Source organism: Zeus faber (genome assembly GCF_960531495.2).
Source record: "Zeus faber genome assembly, chromosome: 17".
Classification (NCBI taxonomy): Eukaryota; Metazoa; Chordata; class Actinopteri; order Zeiformes; family Zeidae; genus Zeus; species Zeus faber.
In genome coordinates, this window is record NC_137204.1 from 25118469 (window position 1) to 25133940 (window position 15472).

Below are 15472 nucleotides of genomic sequence, written 5' to 3' on the forward strand. Positions count from 1 at the left end.
GGTTGTGAACGTACGTTTTGTGTTGTGTGTTCTGAAACCGGGCGCTGAGGATGTCTTGAAGCCTTGAAACCGTCAGATGAAAATGAACCGTACAGTATCTTTGTCAGCGACCCCTTGGAAACGGGGCGGATCCGACCGTCACGCAAACCTTCCCTTTGCGTTCTCGCCGGGAAGGGCGGCGGACCCCGCCACCGACAAGGGAACCAGCCTGTAGAGGGGCGCGTGCGTCACGCAAAATGCATCTGTTGATCCAACAAGCACTGTCAACGCCCACTCAGTGGCCACAGCTGTGCACCTGCTCCTTAATGCAAATATCCAATCAGCCAATCACATGACGGGAATTGGTGCCGCACGGTCCAAATGTGAGTGACTTTGACCCTGGAATGATTCTTGGTTCCCAAGCAGGGTGGTTTGAGGATCCCAGAAGCTGCTGAAGAGCCTCCAGGGTTTACGGGGAGGGTAAACTGCCAGACCTGCTGCTAGTTCTGCCAGACCGGGTGAAGCTGAACGGGAGCTCAGCAGAACCAGGCGTTCAGGAGAACATCTCTCAACGCACGCAACACGACACGTGGAACCTTGAAGTGGATGAGGAGGAGCCACACGGGGGTTCCGCGCCTGGAGATGAGACCAGCGTGAAGCCCCAGGAGGACAGGAGCAAGAGCTGTACAGTGGGAGGTCCTCCTTCCTCCTTTTTTTTTTTTTAATGAACCTGTGCTGTCAGCAGGCTTTCGACCTGCAATGCCGCTCTTTATTATCATCAAGAACTGCTTACAATAAGTAACTCTGTCCTGTGGACGACCTGTGGGATGGCAAGAGCTTTTTTTGTTCTTCAAGACGGCCACCAATCCCCCCTCTATGGAGAACCATCTTACCATGTCAACAGATCAACATTACTCGTCCGAGAGGGGGAGAATCACCACGGGTGAGACAAATAAACATGGAACCAAACAACATGTACATGGAAAAACACAGAAACATCAGACGCCAACATGTTTTTGACAAAACATAATTAAGTAGACGATCATTTGGACAGCAATCACGGCGTGCAACCTCTTCCTGTAACAGCTACGGCAGTAAATGAGGGAGAGAAGGATGTAACCAGGAGGGTGTTCGAGGGAGGTGTGTGTGTGTGTGTGTGTGTGTGTGTGTGTGTGTGCGCCACCCCCCCCCCACCGGTGAGTGCACGGGATTTGCGCCAATTAGTTCCGGTGTATGAGGTCAAAACTACTGCACATCGCAGCGCCTCCAAGCAGTGGAGAAGGTCTTGCAGGGCCCCACGGCCCCAGAGCCACGGGGAGACCCGAGAGACCCCCCCCCCGCATGCCCCGAGATATCGCGACACCGTCCCAACTCAGGAAGACTCAAGTGTTGATGGATGGAGGCGTGTCTTTGATAAAAGGAGCCCGTATTTCATTGAATGAATCACCTTGTTTTGGATGTTGCCAATAAGTCTTTCCATTGAGATGTATTCTATTAATAGATTAAACCATTGGGATGCGGTGAGATCATCCCTGTTTTTCCAGTTGAGTAATAATATTACTCGGGATTAGGGTTAGAAACAATATAATTGATAATATTATATACAATATATCAAATAATAATATTTTCTTGGCGATTGTTAAGGTGATAAAAATGGGTTGCTGGTGTTTGGGAGGTTCTTCATTTCTGTTGGGACATGCAGACGGTCGAGGTCAGAACTTGGATTTAACTACATGAATCCATGGATCCATTCTGCCCTTTATCAGCAGCTCAGTTTGGTGGTGGTGTCATGGTGTGGGGAATGTTTTCTTGGAAAAGGGAGATCAAGAAACGTCCTACCCAGTACTAAAAAAGGCCCTACCCAGTGCTAGAAATGTCCTACCCAGTGCTAGAAACGTCTTACCCAGTACTAAAAAATACTCTACCCAGTGCTAGAAACATCCTACCCAGTACTAAAAAAGTCCCTACCCAGTGCTAGAAGCGTCCTACCCAGTACTAAGAAAGGCACTACCAAGTGCTAGAAATGCCCTACCCAGTACTTAAAAATGCCTACCCAGTGCTAGAAACATCCTACCCAGTACTAAAAATTACCCTACCCAGTGCTAGAAATGTCCTATCCAGTGTTTAAAAAGGCCCTTCCCAGTGCTAGAAACGTCTTACCCAGTACTAAAAAAGGCCCTACCCAGTGCTAAAAAAGGCCCTTCCCAGTGCTAGAAATGTCCTACCCAGTGCTAGCAACATCCTACCCAGTACTAAAAAACTCCCTACCCAGTGCTAGAAATTTCCTACCCAGTACTAAAAAAAAAAGGCCCTACCCACTGCGTGAAACGTCCGACCCAGTGCTAGAAATATCCTACCCAGCACTAAAAAAGGCCCTACCTAATGCTAGAAATGTCCTACCCACTACTTAAAAAGGCCCTACCAGGTGCTAGAAAAGTCCTACCCAGTGCTAGAAACGTCCAACCCGGCACTAAAGAAAGGCCCTTCTCAGTGCTAGAAAGGCCCTACCCAGTGCTAGAAATGCCCTTCCCACTCCTTAAAAAGGTCCTACCCACTGTTAAGGTCCAACTCAGAACTAGAAACGTCCTACCCAGTGCTACAAAGTTTCTACCAAGAACTAAAAATAGGTCCTACCCAGTACCTAAATAGGTCCTACCGAGTTCTAAGGTCCAACCCAGAATCAGAAAGGTCCTAACCAGTGCTACAAACATCCTACCCAGTACTAAAAAGGGTCAAAACCAGTACTAAAAAAAAGTCCTACCCAGTGCTAGAAAGGCCCGACCCAGTGCTAGAAATATCCTACCCAGTGCTAGAAAATTCCTACTCAGTACTTAAATAGGTCCTACCCAGTGCTAAGGTCCAACTCAGAACTCGGATGATCCTAAGCAGTGCTACAAACGTCCTACCCAGGGCTAGAAAGGTCCTACGTAGTACTAAAAGAGATTCTACCCAGTGCTGAGCTCCAATCCAGAACTAGAAAGGTCCTACCCAGTATTAAAAAAAGGTCCTACCCGGTAATAGAAAGAAACACTGAGGAAGGTGTACCGAGTAAAGTGGCCACTATTTGTGAGTTATGAACGTTAATAGCAGGTAATGCTGATACCGAATAAATAATGAATATACTCTGACTGTAATTCTACTTTACAACAGCCATGAGATCATCCACGATTAACTACTGGAGGATGCTCACCCTGGGCACTGAGGACGGTACCTGGGCTCTGCCACCAGGGAGGCTGCAGCGGCGGCCAGCGGTGGTGGATGAACTGGGTGGACTGGAGTTAAAGGAGCGTGTGCCTTCATGGAGAGCCGGGGAGGGCTGCAGCGTACAGCCCTATGATGCCGTTTCAGAGCTCACTGAGGACCGAAGAGCAGAGAGGGGCGACGGAGGACCAGAGAGGAAAGGCGGAGTGGCTGGCATCATCGAGAGGCACGAGGCCATGAACAGCTCTCCGTGGTCACAGGGGTAAGTTCGACCAATTATTCTGTTTTTAGAACCTGTGGGATAAGACGAGATAAGTGGCTACCCTGGTTGAAGAAAGGTTGGATGAGAAAATAAATAAATAAGCCTAACCTGGTAAATAAAGTAGTAATAATAATTATAATAAAAATATTACTGCTACTAATTATAATAATTATAATAAACGGGTCAGCCGAAAGAAAAATTAGAAGAGTTATGATATATAATATATAAGAATTATAATAATATTATTAAATATTACTACTACTACTACGACTAATAATAATAATAATAATATAAATAATTATAATTAAAATACTACTACTACTACTTCTACTAGTACTACTACTAACAATAATAATAATTATAATAATTATAAAAAAATACTTATACGACTACTACTACTACTACTACTACTACTACTACTACTACTACTACTACTACTACTAATAATAATAATAATACAAAAGCAGAAGTTGACAGAAAAGTTTTGGCTGAACAATTTCATAATTAGATGAATATAATTATTAATTCTAATGAATAAAAATTGATTGATTGAGAAATGATTTAATTCTTAATAATTTAGAATCAAAGTATTTTGCACAAAGTGAATTACTTGTATTAAATATTAAGACGAGAAATTCATAACAAAGCGGAATAGGCCTTTAAATAACGTACTTTTGTTGCAGTATATTGGTTGGCCACTAGGTTGCGCCTTAGTTCACTCGTCAGCTGTGTCGCGCCAACAGGCAACAGGCCAAAGAAAAAAAAACATGCAACAACTTAAAAAAACGTTTGTTATATAATATATATATATATATACACACACACACATACTGTGTATATGTATACACACACAACTGTGTATATGTATACATACTGTGAATATGCATACTGTATATTTGTTTGGCACATATAAAGAGTTCATCTTTGTTCATCTCAGTTTGTCTACTATAGCCCTACTTATGCCTATTTAAACAATTATGACGGATTACAAATCCACTTACAATGGTATGAATTCAGCATATTTGCATTTAACCAGTGTGGTATCCTACAGAGGCCAGGCCAGTAGGGTGACTGGAAAGAATACAACACAATGATGACCCCCACTAAGACTATACCACACACCGTGGTGGTTTATTTTTTGAACAAAGAACATGTCCTGATAATTTGAAAGAATAGTCATTGCCCACGTGGAAGCTGTCGTGTTTAATTTGGCGACAAAATGCTAAAATGCACATTTAAATGCACGAGCTATGTTGACAAAATCAAATGTTTATATTAATTATATTTATATTATTTATATTAATGTTAATGTTTATATTTAATATATATATAATTTCTTTGAACAAATACCTTGATGTTTGGGTATATTTTGGGGATGACTGTTGCTGGTGCTTTTATAAGATATTTAAATGACAAGAAATATTTGAGAAAATCATTCGTGATGCGGATGTTATGAGCAGGCAGCGAGAGGTTTTGTTTAGAACAGCTGGAAAAGCTGATGACTGTGCTGTTAATGCATCCTCAAGTGAAACATGGAACTAATAGCGCCGATATCGAGTCCTCTAGTCATATCACGACATCGATATTATATCGCCCAGCCCAACGCATATTGCTTATACTGTAGGTTGTCGTCACTGCCGAATTTCGCCCCAGGGATCCATCCTACAATCAATCCAATCTAAGATAAGAATCGAGGGGCGGGATGAACGTTCCCTTATATTGCTTTTTTCTTTCGGTAACGTGTCTTTTATTTATTTTCATATTTATTTATTTTTTTGCTTTGTTTTAATCATTATTTCTCACCCCCCCATAACAAATAAGTCGACAGCCGGTGCGCGCGTATGTGCGCTCCGGCCTCCCATTGGCTGCGTGCGGTCACGTGCGCGCCCCGCAGCCCCGGCTGGGATCCGTTGGTTCCAGCTCCGCGCAGGGAGCGAGCGGCCAGACAGCACCGCACCGCCTGCCCCGTCGGACTGCTCCGGCGCGGCGTCATCTGGAGCAGAGAGCGCGGTTCCGGGCCTCCTCCTCCTCCTCCTCTTCCTCGCCACCGACACCCCCTGCTTCTCCGGAGACTTTCCACTGGTGTTTTTTTTTTTTTTTTTTCTCTCTCTTTTTTTTTTTAATTTTTTTTTTGTGTTTTTGTGTTTTTTTTTTTTTTTTTTGGGGGGGGTGGGTGGGGGTGTTGACAATAATAACGCTGTTCTTATAAGTGAATTGTGCATTATTATGAGATTGGCTCTGACGCTTCCTGTCAAGGCAACATGAGTAACTTGGATGAGTGGATGGATGGGGAGGACTAGAAGATGTGGTTCTTGATTCCCCCGAACGCAGCCTCTTCCTAAAAAAACAAACAAACAAACAAACAAAAAAACAACAAAAAAAGAAACCAGAAAAAAAAGAAAACAACCGCTCCAGCGTCGGTTTGGAGATGTGGCTTCTTGGACCGGCGCGTTCGTTCTGATGCTCCTCACCCCACCCGCTTCCACTGACACCACTTTGGCTTCTCCTTGTCGGATCTGTGCGTTCCCAGGACCAGGATGGCGCGCTTCGCGGAGGACCTGCCCTCCCGCTATGGAGCGAGTGGAGGCGGCGGAGGCGGAGGAGGGAGAGGCGGACCGGGCGCGGGCAGAGGGGGAGCCCGGGGCGGCGGCGCTCCGGGCGGCCAGAGGATGTACAAGCAGTCGATGGCCCAGAGAGCCAGGACCATGGCCATATACAACCCCAACCCGGTGAAGCAGAACTGCTTCACCGTCAACCGCTCCCTGTTCATCTTCCGCGAGGACAATGCGATTAGGAAGTACGCAAAGCGCATCACTGAGTGGCCATATCCTTCTCTAACCTGTCCGGGTGACCTACACCTGTTCATACAACCCCAACCCGGGACCGGGTGGTTTGGAGGGTAAACACAGTCAGCCAGATGGCAGACAGACTTTCAGCAAGTCCACACCTTCAATTGTAGTTTCTATCCTCTCAACCTCTTTAAAAAAAAAAAGAAAAGAACAGCACCCTCTCCCCTCAAAGCAACGACAACGACCCTTTATTTATGAATCTATTTGCCGCCTGCGTCGCTCGGTGCGCGTCGGTGCGCTTCCGTCACCAGCGGCGCGCACCTGTCGCTCCGCTTCTTATCGCCGCTGCCGCCGCCGCGCATTAAGCGGTGTTTGCAGATGCAGACTGAGCAAATGTTACTTTACGCTGTAAATCTGGACTCGACCTGCACCTGTTGTCGGCACACAAGGCTGTGTGTGTGTGTGTGTGTGTGTGTGTGTGTGTGTGCGTGCCTGCGTGTGTGTGCGTGCGTGTGTTTTTCAGTTTGACACTGAGAGAAATGGGAAATCAATCAACTTAAAAAAATTGGCAACATTTATTAAAAAAAAAAAAAAAAAGAATATTTATTATTGGTTTCCGCGACTTGAAATTGAGCAACCAGGATGGACGTGTTGAGTTGAGAAAACCAACAACAACAACAAAAAACCCGAAAGATTTGACAAATTAACGCATTTTTTTAAATTGATCCATTGTCCCTGATCCAATTTTTTTTTTCTCAGTGCATGTGATCCGTCAACGGCGGATGCAAACCGCGTTTTTGAAAAGTGCACGTTATTGCAGGACGCTTGTCATAGTTCTCCTCAAGTTAACAGCGATGACAACGAGGGACGGGGCTGCTGAATCCACCCTCCCGACTCCCGCGCACGTTGAGTCATTAAAACAAGACGGATTTTAGTTTTTTATTCCTTTCCGTCCTCCTCCCCCTCCTCTTCCTCCTCCTCCTCCTTTTCTTCCTCCTCCTCCTCCTTTTCCTCCTCTTCTTCCTCCTCCTCCTCCTCCTCCTCCATGTCCTCTTCCTCCTCCTTTTCTTCCTCCTCCTCCTCTTCCTCTTCCTCTTCCTCCTCCTCCTCTTCCTCCTCCTCCTCTTCCTCCTCCTCTTCCTCCCACTGGGCTTTTCTTTTTTCTTTTCTTCCCTCCGCTGGAGCGCTCTCCGTGGTGCTGAAACCCGCCTACGCCTACGCCTCCGCTCCGCTCCGGTCCGGTCCGGCGTGTCGCGACACGCCGGACCGGACCGGAGCGCTGGATCTGCTGCGTGGGCGAGCACTCACCCAAATCTAATCTCATGGAAATGGCTGTCAGTTTGAATCAGTGGCTCCGCCCTGTATCGCCCAATGTGTACAGCTCGAGACTCTAGGTATGGCGTCCCCAACACACAAACTTCGGGGTCTTGAGAGAGTCGTGAGCAGATGTCTTGTGCTGAGGTCCGGTCGTCAGATTTGAGATGGTCAGCAGCTCCGCGGCTCGGTCCTCCGGCTGGTTTGGGGCTGTCGCGAGACCCTATGTTTGCTCGCACAGCGCGCGCTGGAATCCTTTAGCGTGTGCGCCACTGAGATTTGGCGTCTCGGAATCCCGGACACACTCCGGAGAGTTCCTCGGTGTTGAGCGGCCTGATTTTGGGGTGGCCAGAAACCCTTGTGGGCACATCAGGGTTGGTTTGATACTGTTTTAGTTCTTGGCTCCTACCGCGTGACCCCCCCCCCCCCCCCCCCCCCATCCTGCTCAAACCTAGAACGTGTGCACCACTGCGATGGAAGAAGGTCTTTAAATGTGCAATATTATGTCAAGCGCTCACACTGCGCGTGATGAGACCCTTCGACGTGTCACCACTGAGGTTTTGGGTCGAGGAGAGCGGGGGAAAAATGTTTTTGTTTTTTCCCCCCTACACCTCGTCTTAATTTCAGCCGATCTGATACGCGATGGTTCGACACTCTGGCGGTCAATCTCGGACTGGTTGGCCTGGTCGTCCGGCAACCCTGCCTGATATGGTCTACAGCGTCGGCTCGCAGGGTCGGGGCTGGAGTCCCATAATGTGTTTACGATAATTTAAGGTCGGGCAGGCCTGTGGTCGGTCTCGGACTAGCCTGTGAGGACATCAGGCGGGCTTGACGTTATGACGCGTTGGCTCCCGTAGCGCGTGCACGACTGAGATGGGCAAAAAAAAAAAAAAAAAATGTTCAACTGTGTGAGGCTGCGTTTTTGGAAGCCTCTGGTTATCCCTGCCAATAGAGTGCGGCGGCGGTTCGGTCGACGTGTGTTTTTGGATCTCAGGTCTCGAATGGAATCTCAAGGTGTGCGATCAGCGTCCTGCTAAATCCTGTTGTGCGTGGGCACCACGGGACGGGAAGACTCTTAAATCAAAGTGTTGCCGCCTTCCGAAAAGTCTCTCGGTGTGTGATCCCGCCGTGAGATTTAAGACGGTCAGAAATCACTGCGGGTCGGTCCCAGACGAGAATTTCAGGTTAGTTTGACGTTCTCTTGAGTCTCGGCTGATGTAACGTGTGTTAGGATCCCAAGGCGCGCCATCCCCGCGCCGCCCAGTCCTGTAGTGTGTGTGCGCGCGCGCTACAGGGATGGAGGAAGGGCTTGAGAGCCACTTTTGGAACGTCTCTCGCCGTGTCTTTGCCGTGGGAGTGCGCTGCTGTCACCGGCGGTCATTTGATTTGAGAAAGTCGGCAACTCTCGTGATCGGTGCCAGACTAGAATATCAGGTTTGTTTGATTTGATCTTAAGTGAGAGCGCAGGGTCGGTTGTGTGGCTCATGGACAGGCCGTCGGGAGCTCCCGGCGCTCCCGACGGTCGGCTGTCGTGACCACTCAACTTTTACTTATTTTTTTTTGTCTTTTGGAGGTTATTTCTCCTTTATTTGACAGGACAGTAGTTGGGGAGAGGGGATGACATGCGGCAAATGGCCTCGGCTCGGATTCGAACCGGGGGCCAGCGGCGGGCGGGGGCCCGAGGCCTCGACTCTCGCTCATGCCGGCGCTCCAAAAAACGCCGCCGTTCCGTCTCCGCCCGGGCGAAATGGACGGTCAGAAGGAAAGGAAAGGTGGAGCAGAGAGGGAGGGAATTCAAAAAGAGAGAGAGAGAGAGAGGCCCTCGCCACAGACGCAGCTGAATGCGGCACAGTAAGGGGCATGTTCGCCGGTCAGGGACCAGGTCAGTCAAAAAACACAGACACGCACACAGTGAATGTGTGTGTCAAGTGTTTTGATATGCTTGAATATAACGATCATCAACTCTGTATCTTCTTCTCTTTTTAAAAAGAGTAGACCACTTGTTTTGTGTGTCCGGCCTTGTACTATTACCGGCGCGTTCCCGGTGAGCTGGTGTGGGTGCACCGCTAGCCCGAGCGCGTCTTCAAAAACCCAGTGTTCAGATCGGCTACTTGTTGGTCAGTCACGATTTTTTTACCTTGTGCATTGTAATCTGGAGAACCTCCCTTCCGGATGAGCGGAGCGGGCAGATGTGTAACCAGTCCGGCTCCCGTCACATCAGCAGACAGGGTGAGCGCGCCGGTGGTTTGCGTGGTTTGGGATGGAGTCACAGTCCCGGCCTGAGTTATTGTTCCAGCGTAGCCCCTGGGTTGTGCGTCATCTTCATTCTGGGCTCCTACAGTGGGTACGAGGGACCCAAGATGTGCAGTAAACCCTGTCGTGTGTGTGTGTGTGTGTGTGTGTGTGTGTGTGTGTGTGTGTGTGTGTGTGTGTGTGTGTGTGTGTGTGTGTGTGTGTGTGTGTGTGTGTGTGTGTGTGTGTGTGTGTGTGTGTGTGTATGTACGTGTGTGTGTGTGTGTGTGTGTGTGTGTGTGCGCTCGTGTGTGTGTGTGTGTGTGAGTGTGTGTGCTACCGGGACGGAGGAGGGTCTTTTAAATGTGTGCTGCGGTCTTTTGGTGCATCCCTGCCTTTAGTTGATGGACTTTCTCGCTCCACAGGATGGTAATAACCACGGCAAAAAAAAAAATAATTTAATTCTGGCATTCTTGCGGAGAAAACGAATAAATGTTTGAAAGGAAAAGATACGAGGGGATGTCTTGCACGGGCCAGGGTAGAGAGCAGTAGAGAGCCAGAAAAACCCCCCGCGCTCCATGTTTGCACAGAGTGTGAAATGATGCAAAGTTGAAACAAACTGCCCCGAAGGTTCCTTAACGGCCGCACTCCGTTCGAGTACATGATCCTGGCCACCATCATCGCCAACTGCATCGTCCTGGCCCTGGAGCAGCATCTACCCGCCAGCGACAAGACGCCCATGTCCGAGCGCCTGGTGAGTTCTGCCGGCATGCCCCTCCGTCCAACATCCCTGTGTTTTTATTCCCTTATCGGTACGGTAAGCGCTTCAAAAAAGCATCCGCGGAGCCCTCTCCCCCGGCGGGGATGCGCTGACGCGGCACCGTTCAGGACGTTCTCTGACACCCCGCGCCCGGTGACGCCACTGGCGTTGCATCCCAACGTTTCGTGATGCTCGCTCCATTGGAAAAGGACGACGAAAGACATGTTTGATATGTTTGGGGCGTCGTTTTTTTTTTTTTTATATTTAGAACCTGAAAAAAAGTGACTGAGGCTAAAGTGGGGGCCGCGCCCTTCCCTAGTCAGGGTCAGGGAGGCCGTGTGTGTGTGTGTGTGTGTGTGTGTGTGTGTGTGTGTGTGTGTGTGTGTGTGTGTGTGTGTGTGTGTGTGTGTGTGTGTGTGTGTGTGTGTGTGTGTGTGTGTGTGTGTGTGCGCGCGCCGCGCTCGTGTCTGGTCACCCTGGGAGTCACAGCCGGGGCCACTCAGCGAGCCGGCTTTGATCCCCCCGCTCGCGCCCCAGTCCGGCGAACGACGGCAGCGAGCCCGGACGTCCGTCGACCTCTACGGAGGGTCGATTTTCCGCGCCGGAGAAGCTGCGACCCCGCCGCGGTTGTCCGTGCCGATTTCTCCAACCCAAGCGACGGGTTTTCGGGGGGCCGACGCTGCGGCCGGAGGTTGCTCCGTTTTAAGGCCAATTCGAATGAAAAAAACTCGACCGAGTGAGTCAGTCATGTATACAAAATAGTCACGTAAAAAACGAGCTCTCCCATTCTCCCCGGCATACTTTGGGGAGGAACCAGCTGTCGGGTGCGTTTTTTTTTTTTCGGGGTTTCGACGCGGCGTCCCGCTCTTGTGTGTGTCCCCCAGCCTCCAACAGCGCCGGGTGGAGGGGGAGGTGGGGATGGGGCGTGGGAGGGACGCTCACAAGATGTAGCCGCTTGGTGTTATGATGTCAATGGGCTCCTCTTATATCTTGCGACTCAAGCGTGAAGCATTCTCTCTCTCTCTCTCCCCCCCTCTCTCTGTCTCTCGCCCCCTCCCCCCCTCTCTCTCCCTCCCCCTCCCTCCAACCTCTCGGATCCAACACAACGAGCGTCCTTTTAATTAGGGCGCGCGCTCGGCCATTATTTATGATTCCCTGTAAACACAGCGGCCGCCCGTGTATCGAGCTGAGGTTGAGACGCTGAGAGCCCAGTCAGCGCTTCAGATCCGTCGCGGGGCCCTCAGCAACGGGATCCTCCGGGGGGAGGGCGGGAAGGGGGGGCCCCCCGCCAATCCCCGCCACCATTCCCTGAAAGGCCTCCGCGAGATGAAGCGTATATATATATATATATATATATATATATATATATATATATATATATATATATATATATATATAATTCAGGAGCGATTAAGACGTATACATAATAGATGTTAACACACCAGCGGCGTCGGGAAAAACATGGTTCATTCACTGGGAGGAGCCCCGCGGCTGAGTCCTTACGTAAAGGCTTTTTGATTGTTTTGTCTAAGGGCCCGACCCCTCCATAGTGGACAAAAGAAAGAGGTCCCGCTGAATGCCTGTCATTATTCTCCATACATCCCGGGTCTTTGCCCTGAGAGCCCGGGCCTTTGTCCGACCCGGCCGGGCGGAGGCGGATGTTGCGGCGGCGGCGGCGGCCTCATTCCTGCGCGAAGCGCCTCCCGTCAACCATGTCTGCGACGGCCGCTTATAAGCTCTGGGCTTTGACCGCGGGGACCGGAAGGCGCTGCATCTTACTGCGTCGCTGTGCGAGGGCCCGTCAAAATGCCTCGTGTGACTACCTGTGTTGGGGGGGGTTGGGGACACTGCCGGAAATGTACTACACAGAGGGCGAGAGCGAGGGAGGGAGAGAGAGCCCGGAGGGAGGGAGGGAGGTTGCGGTGTAGGCTTCGGATATCCTGCCCGCGCAGGGCCCGGGGCCCAGGGCCGGGGGGGGGGCGTGATGTCGGTCGAGCCCAATCCAGCGCACTCTCTTTAAACAAGAGCCCTCGCACTTGTTGACTCGACCCGAGCGCGAGTGGATTTTAATGGCGGGGCGGGGCGCTGTTGGGAAACAGTCATTGCGGGGCACCACTTAATTTTTTTATTTATTTGTTTTTTCAACATTGAATCTGTTGTGATGTGACTTTGCGGTGTGAACTGGGGCCTAAAAGGAGGTGCATGCGGGCGGATGCAGGCCGATGCCGTCCACCCGCCTTGGTAAATGTATGGGAAAGAAAGATATCCAAGGGGGTTCCCTTGGCAACGTTGCCATGGGGTTTGTTTTTCTACAGGACATGGACCTTCTGGAAGGGGCGTGCGTCTATTGTAGTAATGACGTCACGATCTCCACTGCATGACCGGTTCCACATCGACGGGTCCAGACGCCCTTCTATCCACCTGCTGATAATTAATCGTGATGATTACGTTCAGTGATTTGATATTATGTGATTGAATTTGTTTTCAATTTGAGACGGCATACAAGGTCATGTGGGTATATTGTAGGTTTGGTACAAATTTGGGGTCCTGCCACATCCCAAATCCTAATTTAACCCCTCGTTATGAATCATGATATTTTGATTTCCCGGGGCGGGCGGGCGGGCGGAGCGGGCGGGCGTGCGTGCGTGCGTGTGTGTGTGTGCGTGCGTGCGTGTGTGTGCGTGTGCGTGTGTGTGTGTGTGCGTGCGTGCATGTACAGCACTGTGTATAGTAGTGTATATATAGTATATATTCTTTTCAACTTGCTCCCTGATTGTAGCCTCGATAAAGACTTTGCATCCCGCCGTGGTCCCGCTGTTTTCCCGAGCATTAAAAAGAAGACGTCTTTCCTTTACTCTCCACTTCAGCCTGCGCTTCGCCGAGCACTCTCTGACCCCTAACAAAAATACATTTCACCCCCCGCCCCCCACCTTCTATCTATCTACCTCCCCCCCCCACACTCCCCCACCCCCACCCCACCCCTACCCTCCCCTCTATCTCCCCCCGCAGGACCACACGGAGCCCTACTTTATTGGAATATTCTGTTTCGAGGCCGGCATTAAGATCATCGCCCTGGGCTTTGCGTTCCACAAAGGCTCTTACCTCCGCAACGGCTGGAACGTAATGGACTTTGTCGTTGTCCTCACTGGGTGAGTCCCTCACCCGCCGGGTGTGTGTTGAGATGGGAGTGGGGGGAGAGAGAGAGAGAGAGAGAGAGAGAGAGAGAGAGAGAGAGAGAGAGAGAGAGAGAGAGAGAGAGAGAGAGAGAGAGAGAGAGAGAGAGAGAGAGAGAGAGAGAGAGAGAGAGAGAGAGAGAGAGAGAGAGAGAGAGAGAGAGAGAGAGAGAGAGAGAGAGAGAGAGAGAGGCTCTTTGTGTGTGTGTGTGTGTGTGTGTGTATCTATATGCCTTGAGAGAGTGTATCGGAATTGAGTGGGGTTTTTTTTGCATCAGCAGCCACAGCATTGGTGCCGTTGCCCACGAGCAGCGATGTGTCAGTACGCCTCCCCAACGCCGTTTGCTTTGCCGTCAAACTCGTTTCATACTTGGTTTTACCGATTATTTTCTATTTTTCGACTTTTCTGCTGCTGCTGCTGCTGCTGCTGCTGCTACTGCTGCTGCTGCAGTGGAGGTTTGCAATATCCACAGTGAGGTGGCAAATGAACGTTTGACTTCATTGATTGTTGTCATTTTAAAGCACTGGCAGGATTGTTGTCATTTTAAAGCACTGGCAGCTCAAATGGAAATGTGGGAAAAATCAATCAATGTGTTGTGTACAGTCTATCAGGCCGTTAAGTGAAGCTATGTTGTGCAACAGTCAGTAAGCGTAAATAGAGTTGTTGTGCAGCAGTCGGTAAGTGTAAATAAAGTTGTTGTGCACTAGTCACTAAGTGTAAATAGAGTTGTTGTGCAATACTTTTTTTGTAAATACCTGTTTGGAGATATTTGTTTGGAGATGCTGATTTGTAAATACTTTTTTCTGAATACTTGTTCTGAGATTTTTTTGGAGGTACTGATTTGTAAATATTTTTTGTAAATACTTGTTTGGAGATATTTGTTTGGAGATACTGATTTGTAAATCCTTGTTAGTAAATACTTGTTTGGAGATGTTTGTTTGGAGATACTGATTTGTAAATATTTTTTTGTGGATACTTGTGTGGAGATATTTGTTTGGAAATATTGATTTGTAGATACTTTTTTGGAGATACTTGTTTTATAAATACTTTTTTGGAGATACTTTTTTGGGGACACTAGTTTGTAGATACTTGTTTGGATACACTCATTTGTAAATACTTGTTTGGAGATACTAATTTGGAGATACTAATTTGGAGATACTAATTTGGAGATACTTGTTGGTAGATACTAGTTGGTAGATACTAGTTGGTAGATACTGTTTTGGAGATACTAATTTGTAGATACTAATTTGTAGATACTAGTTGGTAGATACTAGTTGGTAGATACTAGCTGGTAGATACTAGCTGGTAGATACTAGCTGGTAGATACTAGTTTGGAGACTTATACAAAAACTGGACCGAAGGGAGTTATGTGATCCGTGATGCTTTTAGCGGTGGAACCATGTTAATGCTTGACCCTCTTTGTCGAACAAAGTCGGGGTCAGGCTTTTAGAGCGTGGGAGCAGCGCGCCGCTCTTCAGGTGGCCGGGACGTGAGTGGCCGCCAGGCAGGGAGGCAGCGGCGGCGCGGGGCCCTGGAGGGATGTAATGGCCTGTGTGTTAACCCTCTTCAGGCAGGGGTCAGGAGAGTGGAGGTCAGTGACACCTGTTCTGAAAAGTTAGGGAGCCCCGGCTCTGCATGGGCGGCAAGGGGATGGCGCCGCTACGACCGCTCTACTCCGTGTCATACTACCCTTTGTTTGGAGTTGACGGGGTGGATTGTATAATGTGGGAAAGTTCTGTGTACTGTGTGTATTTTTCAACA

The 15472-nt window shown here is 49.2% G+C and overlaps 1 protein-coding gene across 1 annotated transcript in view; it reads left to right on the plus strand.

Annotated features, from left to right (window-relative positions):
- Nucleotides 1-5979: 5979 nt before the first annotated feature.
- cacna1bb (calcium channel, voltage-dependent, N type, alpha 1B subunit, b) overlaps nt 5980-15472 on the plus strand; it is a gene marked incomplete at both ends in the record, with an annotated part of 179700 nt that continues 170207 nt past the window's right edge. Inside the window, 3 exons of the mRNA XM_080017276.1 lie at nt 5980-6260; nt 10408-10531; nt 13547-13686. Coding sequence (XP_079873402.1) covers nt 5980-6260; nt 10408-10531; nt 13547-13686 — 545 coding nt within the window. The remainder of the gene's footprint in view (nt 6261-10407; nt 10532-13546; nt 13687-15472) is intronic.